Below are 18,652 nucleotides of genomic sequence, written 5' to 3' on the forward strand. Positions count from 1 at the left end.
GTAGGGTTCTATCTAGCATTCAAGAGGTCCTGGGTTTGATCCACAACATCCAGTAAACCAGTTCCACATATGTAGCTTCAGTACTCAAGAGATGGATCCCATCAGATCAGAAATTTAAGGTCAGCCTGAGCTACATAGCAAATTCATGTCCAGGCTAAAATCTTGTCTTAAAAATAGCACTAATAAATGTTGGTGAGAAGCCAGTATGGACATGGCCATCCATCAGAACTGCCAATTTGCTCAGATCAGCGCATTCATTTGCTGTGCAGTGCTGTCATCTGGAATTAAAATAATACATCAAGTTTCACGAACTGAGAAAGAGAAACTAGAAGCATAAGGCAGTGAGCTGTGAAATGGTGGCCTATTAGCACATGCCCCATTGGAGATGCCTCTGCACCCTTTGCTCCTGCAGATGGGCCGGGATCCATGATGCAGAACTGCCCAGGTGGAGGCTTTGGAGGAACTAGGGTGTACATGATTTTTATACATCTAGTGAAGAACTTTTAGGATTACATCTGTAGCATTGCTGAATTTGATTACTTGTTGAGCACAAAAATTAGCATAGTCTGTCGCAGGTATCAGCAGACCTTTCTTACTCGTGTGTCAGATTCTAAGTAAAGTTGTTTTCTGGATCACAGAGCATCTGTCAGCTACTCTACTCAGCTGTTCAGTAAAAATGCAGCCATTGTCACATCTGAATGACCGGATGTAGATGCTTTCCAAAAGGATTTATTTAGAATGAAGGATGCCCATCGATTAGTTCAATTTATGGTCCACAGATTTCAGACCGCTCATTTAAAAAAATAAAAAACAAGCAAAACCCAAACAAACAGACAAACAAAACTAAAGGCTAGAGAGCCCTAGGAATTTGAGCAAATCTAACTACGTGGGCAATTCTGGAATCAACATCAGGTAGTTTGCTTTGCCATGTCAGCAGAAGCTTCATTTAATACACAGACTAATCCACAACAATGAGCTCGTCAATTGGTATTTAGCCCAATCATTCTAAGTAGCCTCACTGTATCTATTCATTTCAGAGAAGCATGTACGAAGTTATAAGTCCTGTATTAAAACTCAATGATATGAGCATTTTGTTTTCTTTGGGAAGTGTCTTAGTTTGCTTTCTGTAGCCGTGGTAAAACACCATGAGTAAACTAACTGCAGGAGGAAGGGGTTTATTTCATCATACTGCTCCAGGGAACAGTCTGTCACTGAAGGAAGCCCAGGCAAGAAGCCAAGCAGTCAGGGACCTGGAGTTAGGACCCACAGCCGAGACCATGGAGGAAGACTGCTTATTGACTCGGTCCAAGTCAACCTACTTTCTTAGACTGTCTAGGGCCACTTGCCTAGAGGTGCTCTTGAATTAATCCATTACTAGGTCAAAGCTCTCAGGAACCAACCTCTTCCTAAAAGCTTTGCCTTTAAGCATTCCGCACCCAGTGTTCAATGCATGAATTTCCATCCTAGAGGATACTGCTTTAAATGTCTGGCGTATTCAAAACCAGTATGAGACAAATATGATAAGGTCCCAGAGGGACATCTTGTCATTCCTGGCTAACTATTCTGTAAGAAAGAAGTAAAGGAGGAAATTTAAATAAAGAAAGCAATCTCCAGGGTGTAACTCCCAATGGAGAGCAATTAAGATAAGAGGAGAATATCCATTGTTGGGTAGTGAAGGTCTGTTTCCTCTTGAAAAAATGCAGAGAGTCCTGAGATTTCTTCTTTGTCCTTGCTTAAAAGACAGGAGCAAACTCAAGGTGGCAGCAGGTATCACCTGTGAGTTGCCTCTGTTGTAGACAGGGCAAAGGAATTCTTTCACTGGAAAATTGTTAGCTACAAAACTTCTTTACATCGGAGGTCGAAGATTCTATTTAGGAATGGTGGTAGCCCCACTCTGAACTGTAGCAGTGTTCTTAATAGCAGGACACCCCCTTTCCTCTCGGGTCTGCCCTCCTTAGAAGTGGTAACACTAAGGCTATACCCATCCCTTGGTTATGCGAGTCCAGGGGAGCTGGCGGTACCAGTTGGGCCGTGCCACGCTGCGGACAAGCTGCCCTCAATCTGGTTTGCGTCTCGCTTTCCTAAAGACTTTCAGCCCAGACTAAACATTAATAAAAGAAGTTTTGATAATCACCCATGAACTTTGTGGGTTTTTTTAAAGGTAGTGTAGCTCTCTTCCTGTAGTGTAACCATAGCAACTGACAGGGACCAGAGAGAGAAAGCTCTCACACATGCTGTGCTAATTAATCCTGCCCTACAGTTTTCCTTCAGCTGGAAGATGCGCTTTCATAAATTTTGCACGAGTAAGCAGGTTTTGATTTGGGAACTTTACAAAAACATGGTGTTGTCTTTACCAAAATGATTGGGGAAATGTACTAGAAAATCATATTTCAAGGTACTCTTGTAAAAAAAAAAAATATAAGCCGTTGTTGAAGTAATTCAGTCTTTCCTGAGAAACCATAGGCTTCACTTTTCTTATGAAATGAATGTGAATATCCTTAGAGTAAGTACCTTTTGTTCATTGATGTGTGTACACCTTCAGAACTAACAGCTTCCAACTGACTATGTCACCCCAAGTGAGGTGACAAGAAAACTTCGTCTAAACAGACGAAGAAAGCACTAATCTGAATTACAGCCCATTACTGTCTATATGACATCTCTATGTGCAAACACTCTTACAAAGCCCTTTTTCGTGACTTGGAAAACTCATCCTGACTGCTCTTTTGGGAACATTGTAGCCCAGCTAAATGAAGTTGTGGCTCTCCTTGACCTGAGTATGTCAGACAGGAGAAGATAATGTGGACTAGGAACTTCCCTTTGTATCTTCTCCAAATCCTTAACCAATTTAACAACTCACACTTGGTCCGCAATCACATGCAGTAGTTGGGCTTTCATTGTATTCAGGGAATTCTGAGGTTTCCTATTTTTCCTCATCTTAGACTGTTACTTTCTGTTTCATAACCAGCCTGATTGTACGAACTGTCAAAGACAATCTCACCTTTTTCCACTTGCCCATCTCTGTTTGAGCTGTCTGACAATAAGGCCTCAGGAAAAGCAAGAAGCTCCAGCTCGGATGGTCTGGCTCCCATTTGACTTGACAGCCACATATGGGAGGCGTCAGAACCTATTTTCAGAGCCGTCCTTAGCTCTTTGGTTCCTATGTGGAAATGTTGTCGTTTGAAGGGATTGCCGATCCCTGCAGACACTTTCCCAGCCTTACTGTCATGTTAATAGTACAGTTTTGTCTGAATTGAGGTAGGTTAAACCTTGCAAAGTAGAGAATGTGCTACATGGAATCTGTGCTTGGACAGAGCTCTATTTATGTCCAAGATATTAGGTGTAGTAAGTTAATATTTTTGTATATTTTTATAGCTGTACATTTTTATGGGATATATAAGAACATTAGCCAATTCCATATGTCATCACCTTATTGTAACAACTACACTGTAGAACAATGGATTATAATAATTGAATTATCAACTTTTTGTCTTACCAGCTACCCTATTGATTATAAGTTTACAAATAACCCAAAAAATTAACAGCTATGGTTAAAAAACAGGAAGAAGTGATTTCCTAAACATCTCTGATAATTTTAATATATCATTGAAATGAACATGTTTAAAAGAGGTTCACAGCAGAAACTTTGTATTATACTTTAAGTACAATACCGATAAACAATCCTTTATACGTGTGGTGTTGATTGTCATATAGCTGTGAAAAAGTGCCAGAGGTGTTCAGTTTAAATGAAGGGATTTTTTTTTTTTCTCATGGTCTCAGAAGTTTCAGCCAGGAATGGGCTGGCCCTGTCGTATTTGGATCTATGGTGAGGCGGAATAATAAAGGAAAAAGCCCATGTGGAACAAAGCTGCTCACTTTGTAGGAGCTAAGGGAGAAAGACTGTCACCCTGATGTCCCCCTCATGACCCAGTGAACCAACTTCCTCCCACTAGGCCTCGTCCCCTGGATAGTCCATCGACTCTCAGTACCACTGTGGGCCACTGAACTGTTCTCTAACAAATGGACCATGAGGGGACATTCAGATCTAAAATATTGCACTGATCATTAATGGCATGGCCAGATAGTGATCTACTGTGACTTGTTTGGCTTTCAGAAACAACGCTGTGAGATGTGTGACCTTTAAAAGAAGTAGAAGGGCGGGGAGATGACTCAGTGGTTTAGAATGCTTGCTGCTCCCGCAGAAGGCCTGACTTCAGTTCTCAGCACCCAAGTCAAGCAGGGAATTCAGTGCCCTCTTCTGGCCTCCACAGGCCCCCACCTGTGTGTCCACGTAGTATGTGCATGTGTGTACTTAGGTGTACATGTACACACACAAAGTAAAAGCCAATCTTTTTGTAAAGGGGACTAGGCTGGGGTAGCTTGTTGGTAGTATGCCTCCTTAACATACGGGGGGGAGTGTGTTCAATCCTTAGCATTGCAAATAAACATTATTTTAAAAAAGGACTAGTCATTACATATAACCTAGGGGAAAACACTCTAAAAATACTAAATTATGAAAGGGACAGGGCCAGAGAAATGGCTCATCAGGTAAGAGCATGTTGTAACCATGGTTCGCTTTGCAGAGGACCATGGTTCGCTTCCAGTAACTACACCAGGTACACAGACTCTTGGAAGTCCTGCTCCAGGAGCTCTGACACCCTCTTCTGGCCTCTGTGGGCTCCCATACTTATGTGCATATACCACCATACCCATCAAATTCAGAGTAAAACAAATCTTTCTAAAAATGGATAATCACATATTCCAGAGGTAAAACCATGGAGGACATACATGAATATATGTTTTGTTTTCTTTTGTTTTGTTTTGCAGCCTTGTGTCTGTGTGTGAGTATTTTTGGTTATTAGGTCAAATTGTCTTTAAGGTAATATTACCACTCTTTCCCCATTGTGGTTTGATATCAACTTTCATCACCTATATGTTCCAATTTGAGCATTGCTTTATAATTGCGTAGCTCATTGGTTTTCAGGTAAATCTCCTGAGTGTGTATCCACTTGTGAGTCTTTGGAAAACACTCATACCATAAAAACTTTTTGGGCATCTCTTTGAGAAAAGTATTGCAGTTTCTTCTTACAGATTCAATACACATGTAAACATTGGTAGCTCTGGTCCTTTGTATAGCTGGGAGACTTTGGGTTTCTTAATATTTCTTTTTTTTTTTTTTTTTGCAAGTTTTTTACCAAAGAACCCTTAGTGATACGGCTTACATATTTGGAACTCTCAGAACTAGAGTTCTGCAAACACATGCAGTAGCCAGGAGATTCTGAGGCTGTTCTGATTTTGTCTAGAGATGTTTGATTGGAGCCCTAGCACAGATGCTTTATTTTCAATATGCATTATTTCATGGTTATCAACGTGATGATAAAAAACACAAAAAATGCATATATTCCCCTCAAATCTTGTGTTAATCTTGACATTACATTCATGAATGTGAATTACAGCAGTGTTGTTTAACCTTTTAAAATGGAACATTTCGATTTAAAACACATGTTCTTTCCATGCCCATCTAACCTCTTTATGTTTCCTGCAACCGACAGGTCTTGCAAGAGCAAAATCCGTCCCTAGCCACACGTATTCCAATGAAGTGGTTACCTTGTGGTACAGACCTCCAGATGTTCTCCTGGGCTCCACAGAATATTCCACCTGCCTTGACATGTGGTAAGAAATGAACACTTTATCTGATCTGTGTGCCATGCTTGGTCTGGGCCAAACCTAGACAAACATCAACCGTTTGGAGGAGGAGCGGTGATGCAGGAGTGAGTGCTGCCTGTGTGTGGCAGGGCTCTTGCCGCTTTCAAACCTGGTTGGGAATGGCACTCAGAGACTGTTCCATATGGAACCTTCTAAGGGTTCTTGATGGACAAGGTCAGAGGTTTTTTTTTTTTTTTTCTGTCAGTACTGTAAATTTCTCTGTAAGGTCCTAATCTATTGTTTTATTTTATAATGAGGAAGTGTGTACCTTCAAAGAGCAGTAGACTAAGAAGTAACAGGGAATGAATTTATATGGCCCACATAGCTCTGGTAATTGGTTTGACTGAAAGCTATTGATAACAATTGTCGAAAATGAAATGCCTTGAGTTTTTAAAATCTGGAATAATTCCAGGACAGGAGAATTCCATGCAGCAGTTCAGCAGCTATTAAAGTCTTTTTAGTGTATTAGAATGATCGGAAATATTTGCTAATACTGGCAAACTACCTGCATTGCTAATTATGTAAGATTTAAGTGTCATAATCATCAAAGGGAACGAACGTCTTTCTTAACACTCTGAGGAGAGTCACACTTGGCCGTTGAGCATGCTTTGCCTTTTCTGGATTCATGATTGCGTTTGAAGTAAAATAATTCTTGAAGCTTGTGGCTGATTTATAACAGAGTCATCATTCTGGGATGACTATGCCCCCATATTTATGCTACAACTGATCATATAATGTTTATGGCCTCGGTAAAACTTCAGCATATGTTATTTATCTTCCTCTGTGTAGTTACTTCATGCCCCCCCCTCCCCAAGCAATCTTGGCTTTTAAGATTTAGCGACTTTCTTAATGTATGTTTAAGATACCCCTAACTGTGGGGTTTGGTATTCTGTGGAGCCACTGACGTCATCTGCAGACTCTTATGTCCATGTAACTAGATCTATAGCTTTAAATAAAACTAAGAATCTAGGCCGCCAAACACCCGGAGATTTGTTCTCATACGTTTGTATGCTTTATCATAAATCTGATCACATTTTAATGATTCTGAAATCCCAAGAATAAATATCACCATCTATTGCTGAGTGGCTGAGTTAATCATTTTTTTTATCACACTTCCTGGTCTTGGCTTTTTAATGGTTATTTACTCTTTCTGTAGTTAATATTGAATAGGATAGGCCTATTTTGGGGCAACATAGATACTTAGATCCTTGATTATAATGGGGGAAAGTTAGAGATAGAGGCCAGTGCACACACCAGGGTACCACTTAGTTGCCCTCTTAATCACTTATTACTTTTTGCTGTTAGTTGAGTGTTGGCTATGCAAGTAATAATTATATCACAGATATAATTATATCACAGATATAAAGTATTGTTCCGTTTATTTTTGCATATTAGTTGTCTTTCAGTAAGTTCAGCTAAGCTCTCTGCTAATAAAATGTCTTTTAGAACATTGGTGGTGGGGAACCAGTTTTGTCTTAGTTGCTTTGTTTAGTCAAGACTGCATCGTCCTACTAAGTTTAGCACTGTGGCACATGCATGCAACCCAGCCCAGAAAATCAGGAAACAGGCAGGACCCTGGAGCTCAACTTAGCCAATTCAGGAAGAGAGCTTGTCTCAAAAATGAAGGTGGACAGCAAGGACACCATTGACCTTGCTATGAATACATGTACCTACAGTCACGTATACACACACTCACACATATGTACAGCACACAAACAGAATGATGTCTAAGTGACTGGAGTTACTGCTTAGTTGGAGGACCTCAATTCAGTCCCCCAAACCAATGTACAAGCGTGAATATGCTAAGCAGGCAGATCCTTGAGCCTCACCGCCCAGTCTGCCTAGTTTACCTGGAGAGCTCTTAGCCAGTCAGAGAACTGCCTTCCTCTGCACAGGGAGAGAGCTTCCTGAGAAACAACACTCAAAGCTGACCTCTGGCCTCCATATACAGACACTCACACACACACATATATATGCACATGTGCGCGCGCGCACACACACACACACACACACACACACACACACACACACACACACTCGGGTGGTTTTTATAGTTCCGAGCACAGGATGGGCTCCGGCTTTCTCCTATGTTTGTTTCTGGCACACTCTGTTTTCTAGTCTGCCCCGCTTTGCCCCTCTCCCTGTGTGTGAGAGATGGTCGGGCACTTGCTACCAATTTGCTTTGAACAGAGGCATGATAGAAGCATATGAAGAAGCCTGCTATTTAAGAAGGGGAAATCTGATAGAAAAGAGGGGACCCCAAGTGCCCCCTTGTCCCCATGCCAACGTTAGTCATTGCCAGACACAAATAGCAAGTGTGTGAGGACTGAGCTTCCCGTGCTTATTTTCAGTTCCCTTCCAAGCTCTAAAATCTAAGATGTCTATGCCATGCCTGTCATTCGGAATCTGATTTCATTCCAAGCAATTTTCTAAAAGCTGCTCTGCTATTTTGCAATCAGGTGAAAATGTGTCTTTCCCATGAGGGGGACGTTCACAGGGAGCTGAGTTTTGCATAATCAATGACATCGAGGCAGGCTATTCAGACACCTGGAAATGGGATTGTAATTGAGTCATGGCTCAGCTGCACCAAAAAGAAATACAAATATTAACCCAAGGACAGCAGTAGGGAGGCAGGTGGCAGGAGTTTCAGGCTATTTTTACAGTTCATTTACTATCCTGGGGCTGGAGTAACTAAGAACTGATGATCCCTACACAGCGTTCAATAGCCACAGGCACTAAAGATATTAATGAAGACACATATGCAATAACAGTGTCAGCATGTGATGGAAATCGGAGCTGGCACCGCTAGGAGCTTCTCCTGTGTGTCGCCAGCGCCATGGTGATGTGTGAATGCAGAGAACAAGTTAGGAGCGCATCACGGTAGTTTTGGTACCTCTGTTTCCTTTCATGGATGAAGATCTAAGCAGCAAAATCGAATTGAACGTTGCCTCTTGTAAAGCGTCTGTTAATGCTTGGACTGCGTAGCGCCTTGAACGTCAGAGCATTTAAAAGCTTGGCTAAGCTTCTAAACCAGAGAGACTCGTGGGTTCTGAGGAACACAGGAAGGGAGCGTGGACGTGAGGGCAGCATATCTGTGTAACTCTTGGCTGACTAGAGAGCACAGCTCTGTCTGCAGAGCTGGGATTTTAAATAAGCTCATTTCCTCTCTGCATGCTCTGACCTGCCTTTGCAGCTGCTCGGGTTCTCTAAAGCAGAACATTGTTGGGGATTATTTTACCGGATTAATTTTTAATATCAGGTAGCTAAATTATCTGTTGTTAATAAATGATTATCTCCTCAAAGGCTCTGTGCTTTAGAGGGGACCTGGGTTATCAAAGGCAGCACCCCCAAAACCGTGCGCAAAGAATGATGGTTTGTCAAGCGCTTCCTATCATCATCTTTTTAAAGCTAATTAACATATTAACTATGCTTGTCAAAATGTGGGCAGATCATTTATAAATAAGCCTGTCAACCATAATGAGATTGCATATTAAATCACCCTGTCTCTATTACATCTCTGATTTAAGATTAAAATTAATTTATTTAACATTATAGCAGCTGGGTGGTTAGGGAAAAAAATCTGTGCTAGTCATAATATATAGGAAAATGTCTGCATCAAAATTGATCTTTAATATATTAGAAAGAATATTGCCTAATCATTAAGTATCATAAAGCCATTTGGCATCGCTTCATATTATATATCTTAATGGCCATACATGTTGGCATTATCCAGTGTTCTGTTATCATCTTTACTGATCTTTTTGTCTTGAATCAAAGCAATTTATGCAATGAAATTTCTTTTTTTCTCCTTTATTTATTTATTGGTTTTTTTTATTTATTTATTAAGGATTTCTGCCTCCTCCCCGCAACCGCCTCCCATTTCCCTCCCCCTCCCCCGATCAAGTCCCCCTCCCTCATCTGCTCGAAGAGCAATCAGGGTTCCCTGACCTGTGGGAAGCCCAAGGACCGCCCACCTCTATCCAGGTCTAGTCAGGTGAGCATCCAAACTGCCTAGGCTCCCCCAAAGGCAGTAAGTGCAGTAGGATCAAAAACCCACTGCGATTGTTCTTGAGTTCTCAATATTCCTCATTACATTGGAGCACCGGACTGAAATCTCAAGGTTCAAATCAGGAGCAAAAGGAGAGAGAGCACGAGCAAGGAACTCAGGGCCATGAGGGGTGCACCCACACACTGAGACAATGGTGATGTTCTATCGGGAACTCACCAAGGCCAGCTGGCCTGGGTCTGAAAAAGCATGGGATAAAACCGGACTTGCTGAACATAGCAATGAAATTTCTTAAGACTCGGTTTTACTTACTGTTTTTTTAAGAGAAAGAATCATAAATGAATCTTCCTACACTGGGCATAAATTTATTCTGTGTAAGGTCTATGTTAATGTGAAAGCTTGAATGATAATAATAGTAACGGTAGATACTTTTATTGACAATAAACTTTATCTGAGTCCTGTTTTGCTTTTAAATCACTTTCCTATTATACAACAAAATAGAGAACACTGAGAAAATGATATAATTCAGGTCACATGGTGAGTAGCTAGCCAACATTCCGTCCAGGGCAGTGTTCCCAGCACCCCTTCCTTACAACGTTCTGTGCTGTCTCATGAGGTGGTTTCTAAGAAACTGGTCTTCTTTTACTACCAACGCACCTTTGAAACACAAATAAAGTATTTCATAATATATCACAATCCATGCTAATTCTTTAGTGTAGCTCAGATATTTGGTGGCTCTCTGGTTCTCCCCCCATGAGCCTGTGCTGTCTGTCTCTCCTGGTGACTTTATTTCAATAGCTTCTACTATATAATTTTATTCAAGGAAGACTTTCTCCAAACAGTCAGGACATGAATCATTGAATTTGAATACTGCTGTTGAATTGCGTACTTGCTGTCTATGCTGACATACATTTTCCCAACTCCTAGTCAGTCCTCACTCATCACTTCTGCTAAAGTGAGTGCATCCATTTTTAAAGGGAGTACTAGGTAAGAACGAGAATTGATTCCCGAACTACAGCAGAGTCGTCTCTCTATCAGTGTTGTTAGCATGTTTTCTAATTATTGCAGCCATGAGGCCCAGGAAGATAGGAAACAGTCGCTGTCAAATTTAATAGTTGCCTGGTAGCTCTTAAGCAGGGCTCAAATAATGCATGATCTAACTGACTTGCTATATTCAATAGCAGTGGAATGGAACTGAGGATAGCTACAAAGACCCACATGTCCCTGGTGGTTCTGAGTTAATTGCAACTAATGAGGGCTCTTAAAATCTGAGTCACCAAATAACTCATCCATATATAATGACACCTTCAAGAGTTAATAATTCTATAAGGACAGTGGGTACAAAGGGTCTGACTGTGCTGTATGACTTAGAATGCACTAGAACAGTATTTGGTCCTTCCTTTCAAATCAGAAGAGATTTGCTATGTTTTAATGTTTAAGTCATGCCTAAGGACTGACTGGTGGCTACAGAAACCTCTTGCAGAAAATGTATGATTGTTTGTGAGTTTTCTTGGTCAGCACAGCCCTCTAATCCTGTCTGGTTGTAAAACTATGGAACAGCTGCCAACACCAAACCAGCGCTGCCTCTGGAATGGTCAGGGAAGCAGTTATTATCAAAATCTGTGGTTATCGTCTTCACATCTCATTGTTTATGAGTGTGTGTGTGTGTGTGTGTGTGTGTGTGTGTGTGTGTGTGTGAAACAAAGAGTGTTTCAGTCAGGATATTTGGTCACTTAGTAGCAATGATAATAGATAGGATGAATCATTTAATGTAGACTTCCCTGATAAATATTTCTAAAACAAATTAAATTTCTCCTAATTTCTTTTTAATCAACATTAGTAAAGTAATTGGCTACCCACAAATGGATTCTGAATGATTCTGAAATAGCCGTCACAGACACTAAGTTTCCTGACAGTATTATAACCGTGGTACACTCCACTGACTCACCTGATTATAAGAAGAGAAAGAAAGTTTTGGGAAATATAAAACTATCTAAATGTTGAAGCTTGTATTCATATTGTCTTTGGGGTCTGTCACTCAACCAAATTAAATACCTTTTGTTTCTATTGGGTTATAGCATCCAAGAGGGCTATGGAGTATGACGATGAAATGGAAGATGCTATATTTGATTTTAAGAGATAAACATATAGGCAATCTTTGGAATTAGGACATTTGACTCAGAGGAGTCTCACATGGGAGAGTAGAACATGGGTGCAATATGGTTCTGTGTTTTAACATAGAAATATGTAAATTAAGGAATGGAGCATGTAGATTAGTACCTTTAATTTGTGGTAGATTTGTTCTTCTATCCAGACATGCTTGTACGTGTATGAACTCAAAGATTGTTGAGACTCTTCCTATATCACTCTCCAGCATATTTATTTATTTCATGTATCCATTTATTTATTCGGAGACAGGTCTGTTAATTAACCTGGAGCCCCTAGGTTCATCAAGACTTGCTTGCCAGTGAGGTCCAGGGACATACCTGTGTCCACCTCCAAGCTCCGGGCTGCAGATGCTTGCCCCATGCCTGACTGTTTACTCACGTGCAGGGGATCCAATCCCAGGTCCCTGTGCTTGTGCTGCAAACACTGTTTGACCAAGCCGTCTTCCCATCCCCCTTTCATGTTTTAAGTTGTATATATATATGTTTGCATAGAGACTGTCTCTCTGAACATGCAGTGCTTTTCTATTTAAAGAAGAGGCTATGTTTAACCCAAACCATACTGAAGCCCCCCAAGTCCACTTCCATCTCCCACTGTTAGCGCCATGTCCAACTTATTTGACCAAAGCTTTCAACTATTATTTTCAGTTTCCAGAGAGAAAAACTGTGGCAGTTTCAAGTATAGCTGGTTAGCTAACAGCTACCACAACAGTGCCAATTGCGAGATCAGAGATCAGCTTTGCCCATGGCTACTCTTTACTCTCACCGGAGCAGCTATGCCTTTTCCGCTCTTCTGGCAATACCATATCTTTCGTAGGTTCTGCATAACTCTTTGCCTCATTATCTATCAATTTAACTCTATTGGCTGATTTGCATTGGTGGGGAGCTAATCTATGGCGTTGTTCAGGCAAGCACTCTCGATTCACTTTTCCAGACATTACACTAAATGGGTGTTGTGGTGGATGAAGACTTGACACTCTTGTCCCAATTTGTCCCACTCTGCTTCTATCCTAGTACCCCTGTGTAGAATCTCATTTATATTTTCATATATGAGTGTGTCAAAATTGCTAAAAATTAATAAGTCCAGTAGAATTCATTATAGTCCTCTTCTTTTTTGTATAGCGTTTTGTTTTCTGGATTTTCTAATTACATTTTAATTTTTTTTAGTTTCATTGCCTTTATGCATATTGTTAGTTATTTAAAGTTTAAAAATGATTATGTAGCCTATTTGCAAAAAATGTTTCCAAATGCTCAGACGTATCGCAAAATCACTCTATCTAATAATCATATATATTAATTATTAAGATTATATTTTATTTACACCACTTCTCCCTTCCCTTTCCTCCTTCCAAGCCTTCCCATATGCCCCCATATCCTTCAAACTTATGACCTCATGTTTTCAATAATTGTTATTGCATGTATATTACATTGTATTGTGTATATATATATCTACACACACACACACACACACATATATATATATATACATACACACACAAACATACACACACACATTCCTAAATGTAACTTTAAGTCCATATAATGTTACTAATATGTACGTTTTCAGGGCTGACTGTTGGCAAGACAGCAGATTCCTGTGCTCTTCCCTGGGGAGGCCGCCTCTTCTTCCAGCTCTGCTTGTCTGTGGTTCTTTGTGGCCTGTCCCTTGGTGTCCTCCTTTTTCAGTTCACCTCTGGGCACTCATGTTGGTGAGACTTCATGAGTGTCACTTCTGATGTTGTTACTAGGAGACCCTGATCTTCTGCAATAATCCCTGAGCCTTAAGTGTGGGACCGCGTTGTTCTGTACCCATATAATATTTTAAGTGTGTCATCTTTAAGGAATACATTGTGTTAAATCTTTGTGTGTGTGCGCTTTAAAGACTTATTTTTAATGTCTGTGTCTACGTGTCTGTGTCTATGTGAGTATCTACCGTGGCTATGCAGAGGCCAGAAGAGGTTGTCAGATCCCCCGGAACTGGAGCTAGAGGCAGTTGTGAATATAAGAAGAAAGGAAACCAGCCTAGGGCTGGCATTCTCTGTCTGAGGTGAAGCCTGAAGGCTGAGAGCTGCTTCTGCCATCATGCCTTCCCCACCGTGATGGATGGCAACCTCAAACCCTGAGCCAAATACTTTCTCTCTTATAGAAATGCTTCTTGTCCAGTAGAGGTCGCAGTAGTGAGAAAAGGTACTAATGAGGAACTGTGGGGGAAAGCCTGGACTCTTCGGTGGGAAATCCTCTAAGATCAGCACCAGAGGGCTGTTCTTGGTCCTTCCTCAGAGGCTGACAGCTGATAGATGTCATCCTCAGAGCAGGAAGAGACGGAGCGGATGATCAGTCACGCAGACCAATTTACACACTTTTTAGTAGATTCCTCTCTGTTCCTCTCAGCGCCTCTCCAGTCTCCGCAGCAAGTTTTACCCTTAGTCTAAAAGCTATTTTGGTTCGGTTTAACATATCCTGCTGCGTGTGGTGGAGAAGAGGAGGGGGTAGTCGGAAGAAGCCTACCGGGCAGTTCCGTCTTTACAAAATTCCTAATCCTGCTCCCTATTTCCGGCTGTTCGATTCATCTTCACAACGTTTAAAGCCTGTGTCTCCATGTGCTTAGCCTTTTCTAAGTTGCTAAAGGCACAGCTTCTCACCTAACTTGGAATTGTTGTCTGTAATCTGCATAGAGAGCCATGGCTTCCTGCGCATCTGAAAACAGGTCATCTCTCACCCGTGTGGGCCTTCTTTTGTGTTTGTGTTTTAATTTTAGTTCCCTAATTAGATGTGTTGCCTCCTTGGGGAGGAGAAAAGAACTGTACGTTTTACTGTCTGCCCTTCTCTTGCTGATAATTCAGTCCTCATGGCTTGAACGCTGAAGAGCTGCCTGCTAGAGTCCTTGCCCATGGATACTTGCTAAGGTGGCCCTGGAACCTGCGAGACAGCATAGCGGTGGGGGAAACTGTGACTGCCAGCCTCTGGGTGTGATGGTGGAAAGAGATAACCCTTTTTACCTAATTGTTGTGAAATAAAAAATAACTTTATATAGGAAAGCAGCCTTTACAAGAAAAACCACATTTTGATTTATGAGCCAGTCATGAAAGAAAATAAACTGAATTCATAGATTTTAAAATATAAATATTTTCTGTGAATATATTGAAGAGGGCAGTCCTTTGGATCTATATCCTGTAGGAATCCAGTATGAACTTGCTGTTTAAACAAGCAAAACTTGCCAGGGATGTAGCTCAGTTGGTAGAGAACTTTCTAGCATGTGTGATGTCCTAATCCTGGTCCCGGTGCCATTGAAACGCAAGTGCATAGCTGCTGTCTCAGGGCTTGCTGTGTCGAAACAGGAGAATCAGAAGTTGAAGTTCATCCTCTGGGACAAACTGAGTTGAAGGTCAGCCTGGATAACGTGAGACTTTCTCAACAGAAAAATTAATTAAGCAAGACTTTCAAGAATTATCTCGCCCAATAGGAACTTCCTAGGTCAGTCAATGTGCAACGATAGAAGGCTGTTGTGTGCACCAGAATGATGTAATTGGGTGGGAATGGAAATGCGACTGGCGAACAACGGGCATTACTGTGAATGCCACTGTTGGCAGTACTCAGTAAAGAGACGGCCCTGCCTTCACCGCTCAGCAGTGTCTGTGCACTCTGACATTTGTGGATTATCTCTTCTGCTTCTTATTTGACTTATTTGTGTTTTTTTTGAGACAAGGTTTCTCTGTGTATCTCTGGCTGTCCTGGAACTTGCTCTGTAGACCAGGTTGGCCTCAAAGTCACAGAGATCCACCTTCCCCTGCCTTCCTGAGTGCTGGGACCACCACTGCACAGTTCTGGGATTAAAGGCTTGCACCACCACTGCCCTGCTGTATTATTAATTCCTCTTGCTACTGCTTTGTCTAGGACATAGCCAAGTAATAATCATATTTTCTTCACAAATATTCTGTTCTATAAATTCTAGATGTATTAATTCTTTTCTATTTTGATGGTATAGCATACAATTAATAAACAAAGTTACTTATGTTTCTTTTATTTTTGTGTAGTTTTCTTTGATTATTACTGCTAAACAATGTCATTAGAAGAATGAGGAAAACAATACAATAATTCTTCAAGTTTTTTTTTTATGTGTACGATTGTTTCCTACATTTATGTATATGCACCACATGTGTACTTGGTGCCTGCAGAGGTTGGGTAAGAGCATCAGAGTCCCGGAAACAGGAGTTAACAGATGATCATGACCTGCCATGTGTGTTCTGGGGATCTCTGCAAAAAAAATACCAACTGTTCTTAACCACCGAGCCATGTCTCCGACCCCAAAGCGATGACTTAGAAGGATTAAAGTAGGGCTGCAGAGGTGGCTTAGTGGTTAAGAGCACTGACTCATCTTCTAGAGCGCCCAGGTTCGGTTCCCAGCACTCACATGGTGACTCACAACGGTCCAGCACCCTCACGCAGACATAAATGCAAGCAAAACACCAATGCATATAAAAACAGAAGTAAATAATTTCTTTAAAAAAAAAAAAAGCCTGGCGGTGGTGGCACACGCCTTTAATCCCAGCACTTGGAGGCAGAAGCAGGTGGATCTTTGTGAGTTCAAGGCCAGGCTGGGCTACAGAGTGAGTTCCAGGACAAAAAAAAAAAAAAAAAAGAAAGAAAGAACTAAAGTAAAATTTAACTAAAATAACCTATCAGTGGTCAAGAAATACCTTGTAAATTCCATTAAAATGCTCAGAACTTCGTGTATGTGTCGGGCACTTAGTGATTTCTAGAGACGGGATCTAAGTATTGTTGCTGGGGCACTTGCAGGCAGTTAATCTTTGACACGCCATTTTGGTATTCTTTGTATTCCCACGTGAGAGGAGAGATTCAGTGAGTGAGATGCTTATCTAATTACATTTCCTGCAGAGCCCAGCAAGGCTTTTATCATTCTTTCTGATTGATAGTTCAAACAGCTCCTCCTTTGTTCCTCGCTTTTACTGTATTTGCTTTTAGAAATCGACTACATCATAACCTAATGAAAATTCAACAGACTAAAACTTTATTGTAGCAACTATATAAACTTACATTTATTTTTCATGTTTAATTTAACATGTTTAACTTAGAAGCCGCTTCTGAAACCTCATGAAATCAATTTATAATTTTAGTGTTGTTTTTATGACCATTTTGGACCCTACCCCATCTGGAGATGTTTGGTTACGTTTTTCCCACTGTTTGATGGAGGAATAGAAACGAGACAGAAGGCAAGAGGCAAAACCTTCTCTAGAATCCCAGGGAAGCCTCATTCCCATGAAGATCTCCCTTATACATGCAGTGAATCTACCCATTCATTCATTCATTCACCTGTTTTGAATGACACTTTACAGGATATTCAGGAGTGTACGGGAACTGACCTTCTCTTTAAACAACAGCCGCCTGCCTTAGTCCATTGCCCACGTTCAGTTCTTTGTAAACTACATTGCGGGAGAAGGGTTGGCCAATGCTCCAAAAAGTTCACAGCTTTTTCCAAAAAGTGGACTATGAAATGGGTTGTTGGCTCCTTATTTTGTATATATTATCTGAGTTACTGTATGATTCTTAAATATCAGCTACCCTGTCACATACTTTAGTGTGGTACCATTGTAATATTCATAACCACAGTACAGCAAAGTTCAGCCTTGCCACTTGATGAACGGACCTAAATATCAATGTAACTCGCAACTTAAATTGAATTTCAGCATTTTCCTTGTAGAAGAATAGTTTACAAGAAATTTTTAGTAATTTTTCTTTGTGATATGCCAGATAGCGTTTCATGAAATAATAATTAAAAAGAGGCTTAAGCAGGTCATCTGCTTGTGTCTTTAAGAGTCTCGTGATCAGCCTCCCACCCCCTACCACACATTGTCGAGGAGTCAAAGCATTTCTGAGAGAAACCTTAAAAGATAGCTTCCTTATTCTGCATCCCTGTAATGGAAGCAGAAGTCAAAGACATTCGAGCTTCAGGGTTTGTTTTTCTTGTTCTGCCTGGTCTATGCTTAATCCTTTGAGAAGCACTGTTATCGGTTTCATTTTAAATGACTTCCTTCATTAATTGCTCTAAAATGCAATACATATTTTCTTGCTGTTTGACTAATTTTTTGCATTTTCTATCTTGCTTTCCCCAGAGTGGGCTGCAATGGGACATTTTTCTCAATCCACTCAATATAAACGATTACTGGCTATCAGCAGTCTGATGTCCCAGGTTATCAATCATTATCCACACTTATCTTCAGATATCCAGACGTTTTAAAGACCCTTCACTGTTGTATGCTGAGGGCGCCCCTAGTGGTGACAGACAGTATTTTCTAGACTAATTCTTTTCCGCTTTCTGCTTAAAACTCTAGCTCTGAGCTACCATTGTGTCTCCTGGATAGAAGACAGAATTCTCATCTTAATATCTTTTTGTCTGGCTGTGGTGAGCTGACCAAGGCATACTGTTGTAATTGGGGTGGCAGCATAGCGTAACAAAGTGGTCATCCACCCAGGGCTGAGGAGTGAAGCTCCCAGGCCTCACATTGAAACTGGACATGCACTTACAAGATGCAGTTCCTTTATAAATCAAAGACAGTTATTGTTCAAGCATTAATAAAGTTATTCTATCTCTAGGTTTTAACAGTCAAATAATTCTCACTCCTAAATGAGAGGTTTCCATGGCAACTGTTGGAGTTCCTTTGGGGTATCTTATAAACAAAATTGGAGTAGTGGTATTAATAATTTTTTATCTTATGCTATAATATTAATTTATCAGTCAGACATTTTTAATTAATTTTTT

The 18,652-nt window shown here is 40.8% G+C and overlaps 1 protein-coding gene across 8 annotated transcripts in view; it reads left to right on the forward strand.

Annotated features, from left to right (window-relative positions):
* The window catches only part of Cdk14 (cyclin dependent kinase 14), a 591,789-nt gene that overhangs the window by 373,604 nt on the left and 199,533 nt on the right, over window positions 1–18,652 (forward strand). For all 8 annotated transcript variants that reach the window (XM_075956305.1, XM_075956306.1, XM_075956307.1 and 5 more), the window contains one exon: window positions 5,550–5,670. In XM_075956305.1, the coding sequence (XP_075812420.1) occupies window positions 5,550–5,670 (121 nt within the window). The remainder of the gene's footprint in view (window positions 1–5,549; window positions 5,671–18,652) is intronic.

The sequence above is a fragment of the Microtus pennsylvanicus genome, chromosome 22 (genome assembly GCF_037038515.1).
Source record: "Microtus pennsylvanicus isolate mMicPen1 chromosome 22, mMicPen1.hap1, whole genome shotgun sequence".
Taxonomy (NCBI): Eukaryota; Metazoa; Chordata; class Mammalia; order Rodentia; family Cricetidae; genus Microtus; species Microtus pennsylvanicus.